The 19,914-nt window shown below is 37.3% G+C and overlaps 1 protein-coding gene across 3 annotated transcripts; it reads right to left on the minus strand.

Moving 5' to 3' along the window:
* Positions 1 to 598: 598 nt before the first annotated feature.
* On the minus strand, positions 599 to 11,495 carry f11r.1 (F11 receptor, tandem duplicate 1). Of its 3 annotated transcripts, none has more exons than XM_034140084.1 (11): positions 11,359 to 11,495; positions 11,144 to 11,246; positions 7,033 to 7,092; positions 6,836 to 6,952; positions 5,875 to 6,015; positions 4,114 to 4,316; positions 3,916 to 4,018; positions 3,281 to 3,388; positions 2,746 to 2,758; positions 2,009 to 2,078; positions 599 to 1,895 (listed from the first exon to the last, which is right to left on the minus strand). In XM_034140084.1, exons 2-11 carry the CDS (start codon positions 11,193 to 11,195, stop codon positions 1,860 to 1,862), a joined length of 903 nt encoding a protein of 300 aa, XP_033995975.1. In that variant the 5' UTR covers positions 11,196 to 11,246; positions 11,359 to 11,495; the 3' UTR covers positions 599 to 1,859. The 3 variants fall into 3 exon arrangements, with proteins under 3 accessions (XP_033995975.1, XP_033995976.1, XP_033995974.1); XM_034140085.1 differs by having other exon boundaries at positions 11,372 to 11,472; XM_034140083.1 differs by having other exon boundaries at positions 11,144 to 11,399.
* Positions 11,496 to 19,914: the final 8,419 nt, after the last annotated feature.

The raw sequence follows: 19,914 nt of genomic DNA on the forward strand, positions 1-19,914 counted from the left end.
ATACGATGGAAAAAGTTAGTCACACTTCCTGTCTGGAAAGTGGGTGTCGACACTGCACGCATGCGCAGTGAACGATTAGGAGAAAAGAACGCCATCCTCAGTTGCCTTAGCAACTTGGATGGCAAACTTTGTAAACACATCATTTTAACATTTAAAAAAATAACGTAATTTTGAAGTTTTTGTCTAATTTATTATCCTCTTTACTCAACCATATAAGTATATGTGTATGTGGCAAACAAGTAACATTGTTGTTATTGTTAGGCTATGTAACAGTTTCTTCTGAACTGCATTGGCTCTTTTCGGCTGTAACAAATGTACATTTCCCCTCTGTGGGACGAATAAAGGTATTATGATTCTGATATAGGCCTACATTTGGTTTGAGTGAATAACTTGGGATCATTTGTCACAAGATGTTTCATTGAATAGACTTGAGTCTTCACCACTCATTACCTTATTTTCAGCCAGTGACCTTGTCTGTAAAATCATCTTCACAAAAATAGAAGTAGCAAGATAAGCAATCTATAGCCTACTGTAGCTCAAATGTCTTTATGAAAAGTTAAATATAACCTACTATAAACATGACAGTAGACACAATTTATCAACAACATTTTATTAACCAAATATAAGACAAAGTTACAATCATCAGCTCTAAATTCTCTACCATGGAAAGGTGAAGTAATGTAGAAAATAGTGTTTTAAGTGTGAATATTTTAACTGAAAGATTATATATTATAAACTCATGATATATTGATGTCTGACATGATCGTACCACTAAAACACATGACCTGAGAATTAAAAAAACGTCAAGGGTAACAAATAATATAATCTTTGTGCATGGAGACAGACAGAACTAATATTAGGACCATCATCTCACAAGAGTTTGGGTAATTTATCGTTAATATAAGGCAACACAAGAGGCCTTGCCTGCATTGGGTTTATTGCATTTTGATTACCCTTGCACTTTTTTATGAACTTACATTTCCTTTAAATTTAACCCCTTGTTTAATACTCTTTCTAAATTAATATAAACTTTTTATTTGCAGGGTGTAATGTTGAATGTTCAGAGCTTTTACATCTGTTTTATCACTCTTATGGAGAAAAAAACCCAAGGCAGGCAATTATTTAAAAACTTTTTTTAACACATCATCGTCAACTTCCACTCAACAGGAAGGCTGATGTCCGTTTGTTTCAACAGGAAGTTGACTGAAGTGTCAAGTCTACACCCTGATAAATACTAATTAGTTGAGCAAATGTAATTCAAAAAGTTTAAAATACTTACAAATCAGACACCAAGACCAGACAAATATAATACAAGTTTAACTAGAAATGGGAATGTGCATCTAAATGGTTAATGTCCCAAAAGCAGTAGTAGTATAGTTTCAAGTTAATGTCAGGAAGCTCAGGGATAAGATGATTTTAAATTACAACTGTAAAAACTGTTTAGTTATTTACAAGAAAAACAAACTTTAATAGAAAAACAATATTGTACATTAGAGAAGTTTGTGTAAAAAGATAAACGCAAACACACACAGTATGAGGATGCACACAGAAACACAATCCAAACATAGATGGTAAATCGTTTGAGGCTGAAACAGGTCACAAGTAGCCATGAGTAATTTCATTAAAACAACCTATAAAAGAATTAAAGCAGTCTCACAACCTACATTTGCTAAATGATGTCCTATAACCTGGAAGCATGTGAGACAATAAAGCAGACAGTCCAATTCAACTCAAACAATCACAATGGTCCATAAAAAACTGCCATTTAGGAGCTAATAAAATGACAGACATCACTAAAAACTTCAGAAAAGTCCCACGCCGAGAGACATTTAAAACAAAGGTTATCTCCCTTTTGAAGACTATACCACGAACGACGACTTCTGTTTGAATTCCCCCTAAAAAAAGACATAAAAAACATCAGAACTAGAAAATTCCTCCTGCAAATGTCCTCAACTTAACATACAGACGTGATTCATTTATAAATCTTTTGAACAATGCTCATACTTACATCTTCTTCATCACCACCGTCACCAGAATGCAAAGACGTCGGCTGGTACACCACGCTGGGCTTTGGTTTGCTGCAGGGAGAATTGAAATACTAATTTGAAGCTCATCACAAGAGACATAATTATAAAAATTAAATTAAAAGTGGAATCGGCATTTCATTCATCACAGATCCTGTAACATCAAACATCTTCACACTAGTTTTTCTGCAGTCTAAGCCACTGTGTGCAAATCTTTGCATGTTAAGTATTTATTAAAAATCAGAAATGTGGTTTTGAGGATCAAGATATATAAATATTTGTATTCAACCCGAATTGGGAAATAGTTTTGTTACAGCAGCATTGTTAACAAGAATTACACAAGTTGAAAATATAAAAAATGTAATAAAATACAATTAAAATATATACATATCCACAGTATATGGAAGTACATTTATCTCGTTATTATCCATGTGTTATTTATGGAATTTGTTTGTGTATTTGGAGATATTTTTGTGAGTTTACACATCTTTATTTATGCATTTGTGGAAGGTGTTTTACATTTACAGATTACCCATTTTAGACAGATTATTGAGCTGTTCACACAAATAACATTGAAACAAATCTACCTCCATAAGACTAGAGAAGACAAAAATCAATCGAGTATCAAAAAACATTTTCTACTGATGGCAAAGCAGTTTTTGGATTATCTCCTAAAATCTACTAGAAAGTTTAAAAAAAAAAGGGGGGGAAATCCTCTTACCTCTCAGCTTTCTCTGTAAAGGAAAGAATGAGAAAAACGTCAGTGGGATAAAGTACTTTGTTTATATTGCAAATATACAAATGATATGCAATACTCTGCTTATTTTATCGTTGTAAATGACAGGTAGTATTGTCTCCCAGAAAATGATTAATATTTCAAATTTTCTATTGGACATCCAGTATTAGGCTTCCATTATATTCTGTGGATTTTGAGTTGCATAGCATGGCTAAACATTAGCTCAGTCTGTAGGGAACAAAAGGGTCTCCATCTTAAGTACTGATTGGAGCAAAAACAATATGGAGTTAATAATGATATGAATAATAAGTCAAATATGGAGCGCCCCAACTGCTCCCCTGGCACTATTTCAATAAACTCTGTGCTGACTATGTGTGGGAGTTGAGAAACTTCTTCAACTTGTGAAAAGAGGGAACAACTTTTCAGATGTGAACAGTTTTTGGTAATGTCAACGCTGAATGTCAGAATATTGATGATCACAGATATACTATAATTTGTGTTTATAATGTGGAAAACTCACTGGGCAGGTATCCTTTCTTGTGGGCATACCAAATGCCAAGTCCCAGCAGCAGCACGAGCAGCAGAGCCACAATAACCCCGGCCACAATTCCTCCAGTGTTCACGTCAACTTGAAGAGAAACATCACATTTTATATTGCATTAGCTGAATTACCATCAAAGAATGTGGAGTGTTAAAAACGTAATAATTGAAACAGTTGCAACACCCAAATGATAAAAGAAAACTGACAGCTGTTTCTAAATTATGAGTGTCTATTGGTTCCTTCAAAGCAGCTAAACCTGTTCATAAACCTTTAAATAGCATGCTGCACACTGCACAGGCTGAGACTAGAAATGACTGTGTCTTTAATAAGTAAGTTCCGCATGTTTTTTTAAGAGGACATAATATGTTCATTTTCAGGTTCATATTTGTATTTTGTGTCTCTACTGTGACATGTTTACGCGTTTAATGTTCAAAAAGCTCTTTATTTTTCTCATACTGCCTGTGCTGCAGCACCTCTTTCACCCTCTGTCTGAAACCAGAGCCCAGTCTGCTCTGATTGGTTAGCTGGCCGGCTCTGCTATTATTGGCCAACCGCTTAGAGATGTCCCGCCCCTTAGCTTAATAGGGCCTCTAAGAAGAACAAAAAGCACTTACGGACTTCCATTTTCAGGCCTTTGCAGCGCTGCGGAGGACCAGCATCGTTGACAGCCTCACAGTAGTACTGTCCGGAGTCCATCTTGGTTACAGCGGGATACTCCTGAAGCGGCAACAGGGTACATCTTTCATTTTAAAGGCCATAGGGACCACAGCTTTCAATGTAAATATTCTGCAAAGTAATAGGTTGAAGCTCACCAGGTTGCCGCTGGCTGCATTCAGCTTGTAAGTGGCGTTTTGGAAGCCAGCTATCTTGCTGGGATCAGTGGGCATAAGGATGCTGTCTTTGTACCAATTGTACGTGGGGGGGGGGGAGCCGTCGCCATCATGGCAGGTCAACATGGCCACCTTGCCCGTCGTCACTGAGGACGGGATCCGACACATGGGCGGAGATGGAGGCACTGCGGGAAACAACAGTCAGTTCAGCTGGTCTCCATGTACAGTAATACACAACCTGCATCAGTCAGAGGTGGAAGAAGTACTCGGGTACTTTACTTACTAAATTGTTAAAATACTTTTTTACAAGTGAAAGTCCTGCATACAAAATTATACTAAAGTAAAAGTAGTCCCGACAATTTCACGTTCATACATTTGAAATGATTGTATCGTGAATATCGATTATCTATAAACTGCTGCTTTATATCTTAACCTATAATTATGTGTCTATGTTAATTCATTATTTGATTTATATTTTGAATGAGCTAATATTCTGAATCTGTAAAATCAAATGTTTTATTTATAAAGCACATTTAAAAGCAATTTTTGGTCGAGCCAAAGTGCTGTACATGTAATAAAAACACATTACTACAATCACAATAATTTACAACAGAAATATAAAAAACAAAAACACAGGGAATAGTCAGGAGTCGTGCTCCACTCTGACTAAAAGGCCAGAGAGAAGAAGTGTGTCTTTAGTGAGGATTTAAAAACCCCTAGTGTCTGGGCCGACCTCACATGGAGGGGCAGAGTGTTCCAGAGCCTAGGGCCAGCTGCTGCGAAGGCTCGGTGCCCTCTGGTTTTGAGCCTGGTCTTGGGCACTATCAGCAACAGCTGGTCAGCAGACCTTAAAGCTCTGGCTGAGGTGTAGCGCTGGAGTTCAGCTATATAGGCCGGAGCCAGCACATTTAGTGCTTTGAAAATAAATAAAAGGATTTTAAAATCAATTCTGAACCGAATTGGAAGCCAGTGTAGTGAGGCCAGAATTGGGGTGATGTGGTCACGCTTTTTGTGGCCAGTCAGAAGATGTGCAGCTGCGTTTTGGACTAGCTGCAGGCGTTTAATTGAGGCCTGGTCCATACCCACATACAGAGCGTTGCAATAGTCCGGTCTCGAGGTAACAAAGGCGTTAATAACCCTTTCTAGGTCTTTAAAAGATAAATACGACTTGGTCTTGGCCAATAGTCTTATTTAAAAAAAAGTAGGATTTGACTACGGTGCTGACCTGCTTGTCGAATTGAAAAGTGCTAGTGAAGGTCACTCCAAGGTTCATGACAGAGGGGAGGATGTTTTCAAAATAACAAAAGCTGTCAGATAAATGTAGTGGAGTAAAACATATATTATTGTCTTCCATATCGTAGTGGAGTAAAATACAGTTTTAAAAAAACGTGGGTAAAGTACAAGTACCTCAACTTTTTTAAATAAGTAGAGTACTTATTCAAGTTCAATTCCACCACTGATTACAGTAGATACACTTTAGAACTTAAATAACAATATTAGTACAATATGATACCCTGCATCTCTGATCCATAGAGCTTCGAAAATGGGTTGACTTTCAATATTTTCGCTGATTATCGATTCATGAAAAAGTTTTTAGTTTAAAGCAAGGGAAAAACACTTATACCATGGAGTATTGCAATACTGTAGTCCACTCAGATGCAAAAAATAGGAAACGTTTTATTGTAAAAATGTGAGTCAAAGTAGAGTATAAATGTTTGAATGCAACTAGAAAAGGATCCTTACCCAACACAGTCAGCTGCACTCGGACATCCCCAAACTGGCCTACGGCGGACACTTCGCAGATGTACACTCCGTTATCTTTACGGGTCACTTTGGAGATTCTTAGGTTATTGCCGTACATGGTCACTCGGCCGGCGTACGGCTCTGTGGGCGAATGGAAGTGTTACACGGACTGACGGACATCTAAAATGTCTTGCCAACACATTTTGGGGAATTGCTTTTTTTAGCCAACAACCAATTGTGTCACCGTATGCGTGTGCAATTCCATAATGCAAATGTTTCCTTCACTGATTACATTTTTTTAAATAGAAATTCAAAGATTATTTTCAGAAACCTCAATAGAAGCTTCAAATGTAAAAATCTAATAATATTCAGAACCACCCTTTCCTATTTACGAAGCCAGGTCTGTGTATTAACACCAGAATTGTATCAGCATACACATAGAATGAACAGATAAGGAAGTATTCGCTGAATTTGACAAAAATTGAATTTGGATAACAATAACAACCTTAAAATATGTCTTAATATATAAAATTCTAATTCAAATGATGGAGTATTTACGACTCAAAAATGACATAAAGATGAAAGGATAACAACCACTGGCACAATGGATTTAGAAAATAAACTCGTATTACCCCACACTGTACAGGCTAAAATAACAACAGTGTTTTACAATTATAGCTAAATAATATGTGTGTTTTTAAAGAATAACTTTTTGGGATGTTTTGAAGAAGGATTGAGATATATCGGTGTGTTTATAAAAAAATCTGACTAGATACTGCCCGCTTTGAAAGGACTATACTCCCGTCTTTCTTGACCCCACTTTACACCAAACTTCATTGAAATCTAGAAAAGCTTGGTTCATTATATATAGTATTCTTACTCAAAACAACAAACAAATAAACATAACATGTACTTTGTGAAAAGTCATTAGTCAATATGCTCTAAAAAAGACTGTACTCACGTGTTGGTTTCCCATCAAACACCACATACGTCTGTGAGCCTTTTAGGTCTTTAAATTTCCACTCAACCCTGGCATTGTTACCGAAGTCGGCTGAATACTTGCATGTGAGGTCCGTCCCTGGAAAAACACAATTCACAATTACGTTTAAGTCATAAGCAATAAAAAAGGTAATATTTTTAAATGAATCTCTGACTCACCTTCATTCTCTTTGACCCGCACATTGTTGTTGTTGGTGGTGACTGCAAAGCCTCTTACACCTGGACACAGAGATTAAAAGGAAACATGTCATTAGACGATGAAGTCACATGTGACCATAATGCATCACAGAAAATGTGCCAAAGTGATCAGTGGACAGTACAAACATATTGTATGTAAAGGTATTATTTGTACACATTTAAAAGGTTAGTTGCATGACTGATTCAGTCCAATAGTTTGCACAGGATGTTTTTATTGCCAAGACTTTTGGCAGATGTTCATCAGCACATTTTAAGCTGAGTCTAAATTCTCACTTCCTGTAAATACAGCTTTGGTTTTTAGGCTGATTATGGAGTCAGTGACGGCAGAGTCTTCTCTGTGGGTGTTATCCACTTACTCTCCTAACATTGTTAAATAAACATGAAAAAACAAAAAAAGGATACAATCATTTAAAAGGATTGGAGTAATGTGGACAAGTGGACACACCATAGGCAGTGGTGGAGTGGAGTGAAGTACCTTTACTTAAGTACTGCACTCAAACACAATTTAAAGTATTAGTAATTTAGCGAGTATTTTCATTTGATGTTACTTTATCATTCTAGGGAAGCTGTGGCTCAGTGGATAGTGTGCTGGACTTTGAATCAGGGGATAGCAAGTTTGAGTCCCACTACAGTCAGCATGTCGTTGTGTCCCTGAGACACTTCACCCCAAATTGCTCCTGTGGGGATTGCCCACAGTACTGAATGTATGTAAGTCGCTTTGGATAAAAGCGTCTAACAAATGACATGTAATTCTTATTCACAACATTTTAGAGGCAACTATTCTACTTTTTCCTCCATTACATTTACTGTATCTGACAGCTTTATTTACTTTACAGATTGAGATAATTAGCCAATACAAATGATAAAATAGCAACTACATATAATTATAGGTTCAAATATCTAGCAGCAGTATGTCATTAAAATTAGCTCCACGAATGCGCCTAACAGGTAACTTCCCCCCCCCCCCGGTACTTTAAGTACTTTGAATGCTAATACTTTTGTACGTTTACTGAAGTAAGATTTTGAATGCTTGTAACAGCGTATTTTTCCAATGTATTATAGCTGCCTTTACTCAAGTATCATATCCGAGTACTTCTTCCACCATTGCTAATTAGGTACACCCGTACAATCAGCTGAAACTCATCTGCCATACAGTTTATCTTTATGATGCCTATCAATCAATCTGAAAGTGGATTATTGTGGCAGTAATGCAATTACAATTCAAGCAGTTTCAAGCACTGTATTTAAAATACAAGTGCTTCTCAATCGCTCCACATTAATAATACAAGTATATTAAGCATCCAGTTTATAGCAGCATTGCCTGCAAACAGTTTTTTTCAACTAGAAGGAAGACAGGTTTAGGTCACGTGATTAATAATGAGAGAAAGAGGTGGTAATAAGGTGTGGAAATTAATATTTTCAGTATTTTGTTTAACAAACAAGCAGCAAGGAAAAGTATCCATTTACAGAATAAATCAGCAAAAACGGCACCTTCGGATATGGATTATATTAATTAATAATAACTTGTTTTATTATTTAAATAGTATTATTATTATTGTGGTTTCTGCCTTTTTATAGATTTAAAAAAGCCCCACAAACAAGATTTGAGAACGCGATATAATAACTGAGCTTGGCTTCAATAGGGTAAAACAATCTACCACAGCAATAAATATAAAGTGTGCAATCAAATCTCAGAGGCCAAGAGTATTTTGTGAAAGACTAAAACACTCAGAGCATGCTCACAAGCCTTTAGGGTGTGGGAGAAAAAAAAGAGTGACACATTCCTGTCCGCTGAGCCAGAAGACTTCCGGTGAAACCATCAACAGTCGGGTTGAAACTGGGTCTTTTTCAGGCTGAGCAGTGCAGCGGAGACACCTGACTATTAAAGCCTGTCTGTCACATAACATTAGCATCTATTACCCCACACTGACATTACTTTAAGTGTTGGGAGTTACATGATTACCACCTTTTTGGTCAGACATGCCTGTGTAAGCTCCAACTACAGCCAGTTAATCATTAACTGTGTGTGGGGTCATTCATTGTAAACATCACCACATTATACTACAAAAGGAAATCATACAAAAGGAGAGACTTGAGAAGAGTTTAAAGCATTTGGCATGTGTACTGTGGCTACTTAAATGACTTCCTTGTTGCCCTTCAGATGTCTCTCACTGGCGGTCTCAGCTGAGATAAGAACGCACAGTCACAGTTTTGGTTTAGATAAGCGGCTGGTGTAAAATGAAACCGGAGCACTCCGTGACTTCTTCTGTTTGCATACTTTGCTTTGTTTCAGGGTTGGGGAAAACTCAAGTTTAAAGTATGAGAAAACACGTGTGAAGTGCTGTGTAGCGTCCGCTTCATTTAGCAGACTGTACTGCAGGTGCAATGATGAGCATTACAGCAAAGGCAAACAAAAACCAGCCGGATAGCAGCTGAAAGAAAAAACACCAGGTATGTCAACTGGTTTAACCACACTCTGCCTTGGTCTACAATAAAGTCCCTTGATGCCAGTCACTTGTGCAAATGTAGTTTGATGAAGTGTTTAGGTTAGCACAGATCGAGTGATGTTGTACATTTCATGATGTTCATGAAAATCTTTACAATGCTGCAACTTTTAAGGTTCATATAACCGAATATTGTCAGTTGTATAATGCAAACATTGCGTAACGGTTGAAATAAAAAACACACCCATATTAAAAACCAGGACCTAATTACACACTAGCAGAAATGAATTAAGCACACCTGCCAAATACAGGGTAATGCAATGTTTGCTTTTACTCCATGGCAGTTTTTTGTAAGGAATATAACATAAACTAGTAGAGGATACGGTTATATGCGTTTTTCCCCCCGAGGTTTAATGTCTAGTGCTTACTCAGTGTTTTCATTTCTACTAGATAGATCTCAGAGTGTCCGGCTAAAATAACTGGAGGAGGGGCTCTGTAAGGAAGTGGCAGATTTTTTCCGGCTGTGTATTTTCAAATTATAGCGCACTCGAGCTGGTTTCTCCAAAATTACCTACCCCACCTTTAAGATACAAAAATAAAGAGCTACTGCACAGACAAGTGACTGGAATAATACAAATATGGGATTTTTACACACTCAGATGCAAGGTTGTTTTCTTAATAAACCTTCAGGGACCTTGACTGTTCATTATGTGGCCACTGTAAAGATCAAGAGTAGAATTAGGGAACCACACATGTGTATTTAAGAGCATTCTTCCTACATTCAAAAACAATGGGTAACGAAACAAGAAGAGCTAATGCATCTGATCTCTCTGGTTTTACAGCTCAGGGCGTAGATTCATTTAATGTCATGTACACAACTACGGTGAAGTTATGTTATGAATGAAACATTTGGGTCACAGGTTCCTAAACAATGCAATTACAAGACAAAAAAAAAAAATCAGTGCAAGGTTTAAGTAGTCTTAAAACCTGTGGGATAAAACTGTCTTTGAGTCTGGTGGTAAGCAGAGGTGGGAGAAGTACTCAGATATTGTACTTGAGTTAAAGTAGAAGTAGCCTACCAAAGTGTAAGAATACTCTGTTACAAGTAAAAGTCCTGCATCATGCAGATTGGTCCATTTCAGAATAATATCAGAGTGCACGATGTACCTCTGAATTGTAGTGGAGTAGAAGTTCAAAGTAGCATAATATGGAAATACTCAAGTAAAGTACAAGTACCTCAAAAGTGTACTCAAGTACAGTAGGCTACTTGAGTACATGTACTTTACACCACTGGTGGTAAACTACATATTCTGCTTCTTTTTCAAAAAGGGACGAAAATATTGAAGTATCCTGCAAATGATAGACTACAAAATGGGGAAATCCTTGTTTAAAGTCGCTTTTGTCCAATTCACATGCAGGCGGACATGTTGTTGCGAGGACAAGCCCCGAGGTTCATTTGGGGATTCAAGCAACAACACATACCAAAAACATTTTATTATTTAGGGACAACATAGCCATTAGTAGGCTATTGGCATTGTTGAGTTAATCTATGCAACATTAGATTATTTTATCAAATGTTTGTCTTTCCTAAAACGTGAAATGATACAACGATTTCCAAAATAACTCACCTGTTGCAGAGAGGAAGAACAAAGCCACCGAAACCAACCCGGTGGAAAACATGTCGACCAATTCGGTCCTCTTCCGCTACACGACGCGTCCCTTACTATAATCCTGGAAAAAGCAACAGAAAGTTGAAAATAATTTTCCTTACGTCGAATAATGAACCAAACGTGTATATTTCGCAACTCTTAATTGACTGTATCGCTGTTTCTTCAGCATTTACCGTGAGCTCTCACCTGAGGAGTCCACCCAGGTGACAACAAGCTATGTAACTTCCGGTAATAGGATCCTCTCTCAGGTGCCTCGGTGACGACAGAGTGGAAAAACTAGTTTGACCAGAACGAAGCTGTTACAAAGCACATTCACAAGCAGAGAGCACAGTGGTGTGTTTCTACACCATATTTACACAGTAGGTTGGGTTCAGGTCTTTGAACCCTCCCCCACTTTGACATGGATTTTTGTATTCGTTTATTTAATCTCTTTCAGTTCCCTCTTTATTCTTGTGGTGAGGTATTTTTCTGTCAGAATTGCACTTTAGAATTTGTATTTGCTTTAGTATGTGCACACCCATAGCATAGGCATCATGTCCCCACCACTTTTTGAAATGGCCAATTTTGTCCCCACCACTTTTTAAAAGTATAACTTGTAAGAAATGTAATAAACAAGAACACTGGTTTAGTTTCAAGATGTGCAATTTGGACATGTTAGTAAACTTAAGCAACTTTTTAAATGATTTTGTATGGCCAGACAGATTTTTTTTAAATATTCAGCCTTTTTTTTCGTCCCCCTTTTGTGTCCTTGCCAACCTTAAGGCTGGCAAGGACACAAAATATCTCATTACATGAAAACTCACAAAGATGATAAAGGAATGAAAACATAAAAAGTCCTGCACCTTTGTGTATGTTTCTTTCTTAAAGCAGCAAATATAAATCATTGCCCCCAATTACAAAAAAATTGTAATTATTATTTACATTTTTGTTGTTGTTGTAAAACAGTTTTGAATGCAACGTTTTTTTTAATTAATTATTATTATGTTATTGGTGGTGGGGTGTGATTGTACTGCCTACTGTATGTTTGGGATTCGAAACCACATTTGCACAGCAATAATGGTTATGGGCTCACCGTCCCTCACCGACGGGGGACTGTCCCTTGGAGGTTTTATTATTACTATTATTATATTTATCTATTAATATTTTTTATATCGTTTTGTTTAATTTATAGTTTACCATTCTTTGTGTATGTCTGTTGGAGGTGCACGGCCCTGTAAAGCTGGCTTGCACACATTTTTTAACGTTTTCTTTTTTAATTGTTATTATTATTTTAAATGCTGTATTTTTTTATTATTATCATTTTATTATTCATTGTATTTGTTATCATACTTTTTTATTATTATTATTATTATTATTTTTAAATGCATTTCTATAATGGTATTCTATTTTTTTTATTTTTTTTTATGTATTTATTACATGGTTTACTTTCTTTTTATTATCATTTGTTGTGTAATTGTATTATTATTGTTTTTATTATTATTCATTTATTTAAATATTATTAATATTTTATCATCATTATTCCCACACAATTATTTGTTTTTAGTTATTCAATATTTATGTATTTATATAATTTTTGTATTTACTTAATTTATTCCTTTAATTGAACTTTTAATTGTTTTATTGTGATTATAATTGTGTATGAATTTATTGTATTATTATTATTATTATTATTATTATTATTATTATTATGTTATTTATTATTATTTTTAAGGTTAAGTTATTATCTGAAAACCATATGAAATCAGTCATAATATAATGAAAAAAACAATACGCCAATATGGCAAGGAATACAACTTAATTATTACATTACTAGTATTACCATTACTATTATTGTGGGTTATAAAACCTTATAATAGGAACAATATTAGGTTACATTGCCATTTTTGTATTCATTTGGACTACAATAAATGCATTTGGAATAGTGGTTACCTGCTGTGGATAAATGTAAAATGCACAATTTCTTAACAAAGAATTAAGTAAATCTAATTCAATTTAAAGTTATTATATCATCCGTACAAAGCCCACACACAGCACACACACAGTACACACACAGTACATCAGATATTCACAAACTTCTGGCAATATAGTTTATCATCAAAACTCCAGAAAATAGTGAACACATGAAGAAAGATGTTGCTCTGCACAGACAAATGATAATATTGCTGTATAAAGTTTATTGCATAATTTCAGGATAGTTGTGGTATTCAGCAGCTCTCATTTGTAAAGACTGTACTCCAGCCATTGAGGTAAACCTTTTTCAGGATATTGTAAAAACACAAACACATTCCTTTAGCCTGTGTAATGCAGTCTTTTTCAAATGACATGCTCTAAATCTCAAAACCCATTGCTCAGACACAATACTCAGAAATTCTGGTATTTCCTCATGTTTGTAATTCCTCTTTCTTGTTGACACTTGCAAGTACAATCCTGTGTCACCCAGTGCTTCCCTCTACAGGAAACCAACAGCATAGCAGACATACTAACTGCACATGCACAGTAGAGATCATGCATAAACATGTGTCGGTTAGCTTCGTTATTAAGCGTGTTTCTTCTTTAATGCTGTTACAGTTTATTGTCAATATACGGTGCATAGTACAGCAGTGCTCTTCAGTGCATTTAAATGATTGTGCTCTGGCTACACACCACCTACTCAACTATATACACAAGTACAAATCCTTAAGACAAGACACTGCACGATATAAAGCATATTCAGCGTAAATAGAACCATGTGGATCTGACTAAATGTATAGCCTTCAGAAACATACTACTGGATATCAATGACGGCAAGCCTCGGCTGAACATGGATCATGTGTCTCAGGCACAAGTGAAAGGCGAAATAAAAACAGAGTTTGTGTTTTGTTTTTGTTTGTCACAACAATCGAGAGACTGTATACATCGTCTCCTTAGACTAGTAGAGTAGATAGAAACTTTATTGCTCATGCATACATTAGAAGTCAGTCAAAACCAGTTTTAAAAGGGCCCTATTCTGCTCATTTGAGGTTCATATTTGTATGTTGTGTCTCTACTGTGACATGTCTCCATGCTTTAATGTTCAAAAAGCTCTTTATTTTTCTCATACAGCCTGTGCTGCAGCACCTCTTTTCACCCTCTGTCTGAAACCAGAGCCCAGTCTGCTCTGATTGGTTAGCTGTTGTGATTGGTCAACCGCTTAGAGATGTAGCGCCCCTTAGCCTATCACATACAATGTGTGGAGCCCTTGCCAAAAGCAGCGCTAGTCTTACATAGTGATGTCACTATGTTACGGAAGAAAACTAAATAATTCAATGTAGGCGTTTCAGGCAGGGGGGGGGGGGGAGTGTGTTGGAGTGAATCTCCCTCTGGAGGGAACTTTGGGATTTTAGCCAATGCAGACCATTTACATGCATGAAAACCCATATAAAACACTATAGGAAAGGGAAACCCAATAAAGTACAATAGGGCCCCTTTAAAGTTTTTGTTTCTCTGCTTGTCATTAGATGAATCCCTGCCAAAGCTATCTGTGTTGCCCTACCCAGTTCCTATCGACTGATACAACACAATCTGCCCCTGTTGGCCTGTGTGGCACAAGGTCGCCTCTGTCTGCCCTCATCATGCCAAGAAGGACTCACAGGGGACGGATTTCATTCAAGCAAAAATAGATTGCTCACTTCAAAGAGTGATGATAGTCAGCAATAATGTCACATTGCGGAGCTTAACGCTGCATCACTTCTGAGCTCCCCAAATTGTAATTCCTCGCTGGGTAATCCGTTTTCATCTCTCTGTAAAACCCCCTCTTAGTCGCTGTCCTCATAGATAATTATTTCTTATTATTAAGACTGAAGGCTAAAGCTCTTTAAATGACATTGAATAACTTCTAAATTATTGAATGTAAATATTAAATATTACAGAATATAGACTTTCAGTTTAAGTCACATTCATGCATTTTACTCATCACCCTGTTAATGATGTCTGTCAGAAATGCATCCAACAAATTTCTACTGCACATTGCAATAACTGTTTATATGTGAGAGTACTGTAGAGTATAATGCAGTAGTACATGTGCTTAGTATTGTGCATGATGCAGGCCTGTGTGACATACCAAATCTACACTATACGTTCATTCACTTCAGCTTATTGCACTTTGTGCATACACACAACTTCAGTCACCAGTCACCGGATGAGTATGGGTGCAGTGTTAACGTATGCAGCAGTTTGGTGACTCGTTCACAGCCAGTGAATATCCAGCAGCATCGGAAGTGTCATCAAGGTCAGCATCAGGCCACTGCAGCTTTGAAATAGGACACTCCACGCAGAGCATGGGAGGAGGAGCTCTGCAATAGGAACAATTATACAGGTTTGTTTTGCAGTCACTCAAATGTTTTATTTTTTCCAAAACAATGACTGTGAGCAGCTTACGTTTGAAGACCACTGAGGTTTTGGTTGCTGTGGCACCCGTGTCTGCAAGTTTGATGCTGCAGGTGAAGTTGGACTTGCCGTTGGGCAGGTTTTTAAACAGCAGGCGACAGATGTTGCCAGGGAAGATGCGGGCCCTGGCTTTCTTCTTGAAGGGGGCATGCTGCTCCTCGTCCGGGTCCGTGGTGTCAAAGAGTCGCTCCCCGTTTGAGTACTTGCAATAAGGTGTTGGTGACTCAGCGGGAACCGCATATTTGCAATCCATCCTGAGGTGGTGCTCATCTATTGAGCAGTAGTTCAACTGAATCACCTTCTGGGCTGACGCAAAGCCTTTGTGGAGTTTAAAACACAGAGAAAAACTCACTCAGGTTAGAAAATGAATCTATTATGTCCTCTCTTAACATTATGAAAAACAATGATCTTACCAAAAAGTAAAAGTGTGGAAAGGAACAACATTCTCCCAATTTCCCTGCAAAAAAAAGGAAGGCACAAGAAAATAAAAATATTCACCACGCAATTATAAACCGAACCAAACAGCAAGCTATTTATTTGGCTGTCACGTCTTTACATTATTGAGGTTTGAATCAAATACAGCTGACTGTGCTTTAAAGAGAAGGGTCAGATTTCATGAATAACACACTTAACTGCGGAGGTTACTGTAGAAAAGTCACTGTACCATAATACTGAGAACAAGACAGCCTCACTGTTTTACGTTGCAAAGAGATGAACTGCAAACTTCTCTGGTGATTTGCCAGCACTGACACATTTCTGAGCTTAACCCCCCTCGAGAACAATGCTCTGATTCCTTGCCTACTTGTATTAAATATGTTAAGAAAATACACATAAACCAGTTCATCTCTTTCTGATTGCTTGATGCAGAGCGTCTCCCGCCTTCATACAAATATTTGCTTTAGTGCTGCTTCCAGTGTTAGAGCTAATATTTCATCCAGACTGCAATGCACAGTTCAATGTTTAATCAAAGCTCAGATCCAGCTAATAACAGTATATGAATCATTCTCACCTTGTCTGATGCAGTTTGAGCTTCCCTCAGTGCTCTGCAGTGTGATGCCAGGGGTAGATACAGTAGAGGTCGGCTTATAGAAGAAACAGAGGAGAGAGGGAGGGGAGTGGGACAGAGAGGGAGGGGAGTAGGCAGAGAGAAGGGGGGAGAAAATGCTGCTCCAGTGGACTTTGGGGACATTTCTCAGTATTGTATACGAATTTGTATTGATTTCTGCACTCTGTTTTACCACAGGACAGAGGATCGCATGTCAATACACAAACCTTGGCCTCATTTTGAAGGATTGAATTTGATCTGAATGAGAAAGAAAAAGGAAATGTTGTGATGAGGGTTTGATTATCTGAGACACCTCAGCAGCTGTTCTACATTTCCTCATTCAGTGTGGGAGTACTAAACGTGTCAGCACTTTCTCAGCTACTTTTGCCAGCATAAATTAAAATATATACATATTAAACACACATTTACAGATAATTCCTTTCACCTAATGTATTGGAAAACTTGTACTACATTTACTCCTGCATACAATACAAAAACACACTATAAAAGAAAACAATAGAATATACATGGGTTTGAGTATTCTGCAATTGGCTTATCGTTCATAACTTCAATAATATTACATTAAAGAGTAAAAGTGGTCTACACCAAAGTTGTAGCTGATCAGTACAGCCCATTTAATGTATATAAGAGGTGGACCTCACTGTGATGACACCCATCGGTTGGTGGACTGGTTTTAGCAGCCTAAAGTTTGGCATTTAAGGGTCGGCCATCTTGGTTATTGGGTACAATAATGTTGGTTTGTAATGATCGTGTTTAGATTTGTACAAACTCTCGCTGCCAAGTACCTACCGCAAATACAGGCTTACATTCTTGCTGAGCACCGAACTAGATCAAAATATTACAGTTTACTCTCATGACCTGAGGGAGGCGTGTGGTGTAGTGGGTTGTGCATTGGTGTTAGATCATAAGGTCACAGGTTCAAACCCCACTGCAGTCAACATGTCGTTGTGTCCCTGGGCAAGACACTTCACCCTAAATTGCTCCTGTGGGGATTGTCCACAGTGTTGAGTATGTAAGTCGCTTTGGATAAAAGCATCTAACAAGTGACATGTAATGTAATGTAATGACCTGAAAAAAGATGTTTCTCATAGCCTTCTTTACTTTTGGACTTCCTTTTTGCAACCAGTTTAGTCACACCCTTGCATGCTATTAGAGAAATGCAGGTTTAATGCACTTGCATCGTTTTCTGACCCGGACGTTGCTGGTTGGTACACCCATAATACATTTGAAACTGTGTTAACTTTGGGACAATGTACAGGTTTAACTGAAAAAGAGTGGCCCAGGTGAAGTTTACAGCTACAATAGCAGCTCTCTGAGGCTTTACATAGGTGGGTGCATTTCTGTAGTGCCAAGTGGTGCAGTTTGGACATGTGACACATTAATAATTAGTTCTCTTTTAATAGAAAATAGAAAACCAGACATCACTCCCACTTTTGCAGCAGCATGGCACAGGCACTGCACCAGTCCCCATTAGCCTACTGATTCTAAAATGACCCAAAAACGTGAATGCTCAGAGCAGAAGACATTACATGTATATCATGCCCCTAAAAAGCATAAAAGGCCCTCTAAGTTCTTTACATTGTTTGTTCTTGTCCAAGTTTTCCTTCTCTCTCTCTGTGATCATGACACACAGACACACTGTTGACTTGTGTTTGCATAATAGCACTACATTGCAAGTGTATTCTGCGCGTTTCTTTATCTGAACATGTGAGCATAGTGGAATAACGTGACAACATATTCATCTACATTTTAGAAACTGGGAATATGTAAAATGATTTCACATCTGTTCGTTTTGCCTAAAAAGACTTACGAAGAACCAGGTTTTAATCGAAGCAAATCCACTGAGCTAGCTCCACTGAGTCCTCTGTATCCTCTCACTGTATCCACTGTATCCTTTTCACACTGCTCATCCATTTTTTCAAGGTCCTTCCTAAGACAGTTGCTGAACTCCTGCCATACTGAGGCAGTCTCCCAGGACACTGACAGAAATGTTGCAGAGCTCTCTGCAGACACAACCCTCAGCGAGCAAGGAAAGCAGAGGCTACTGTACACTGCCTTTAATACACTAACAATACATTTTCTTTTACAATGCTGTCTCCTTCCTTCTAAATACCAGGTGTAGTGATCCCTGCCAAAAGGATTCATTAGAGATTCTGTAGCAGCTCCTCTGCTGGATGCTGATGTTGATACACTGCAGGTGAAACACAGCAATTCCTCTTCAAAGATGTGCGCTACACTATTATACTAAACAATCCTTATAGTGTCAAACTACACCAAGTATCGATTCAGACTTTAAATCCATGCATTTTCCATTATTTTTCAACTAAAACACTGTTTAGCAAAGTAGAATTTGTGCATTTATAAGGAATGTTTTGAATATATCAGCGTTGACCAGCAAAACATTGTGGTTCCATTTCTGCATGATTGATTTCCCATTACATATAAATCCCTTTTATTTTGAATAAAATGATCTTAAAGCAATTTGCTGCTGCAGACTTCCCTCTCTGCAAAGTGTGTGGAAAGTCTGATGGTCCAAAAAGCAGACTGTGTCCTTTAATAAGCAATGACTTATATCATTGATCAGGTATCCTAACAAAAGACTGACTGGATTATCATAAATTGCTAACATGGTAGAAGAAATGCCCATTCACTGTTTTTCACCATGTCTCCTACTTTTGAGCGTCTTATTTCTCTTGCATGTTTAATTTGTATCTCTACATGTATAAGGATAGTACGATGATTTTCTTTAATCAGTAATTGTTTTCTGGGGCTGTGTGTGTAACTTTATTGTCCTGTCCCATGTTAACAGTTGGAATTCATTCACAAAAAAACTCCCCCTTCTGCTATAGAGGAGCTATTAAATAAACTATGGTCCATTTGAATATTAAACAACAAGAACAGATCAAATGTTGTAAGTCTCTGTCTGTTATCAGACCAATATTATTATTATATATTTTTATTATATGTACAGCACTTTGGCTCGACCAAAAATCGTTTAAAAATGTGCTATATAAATAAAACTTGATTTGATTTGATTTGAATATTGCAGTGTAAAAACTACTGCAGAGGTCAGAAATATAACCTTTCAATATGCTTAAACACTCCACAGGCCTTTAGTCAATGAATGGTATGAAAGTGGAGAGAAGACATTTAGAAATAAAGTTATCTAAAAAAAACTCTGATTAAAGGTGGGGTATGTAATTTATTTCAGAAACACTTTTTGTTATATTCCATGGAATGCTCTTAACATCCCGATAGC

Source organism: Trematomus bernacchii, unplaced genomic scaffold, assembly GCF_902827165.1.
Source record: "Trematomus bernacchii unplaced genomic scaffold, fTreBer1.1, whole genome shotgun sequence".
In the NCBI taxonomy this organism is placed as follows: domain Eukaryota; kingdom Metazoa; phylum Chordata; class Actinopteri; order Perciformes; family Nototheniidae; genus Trematomus; species Trematomus bernacchii.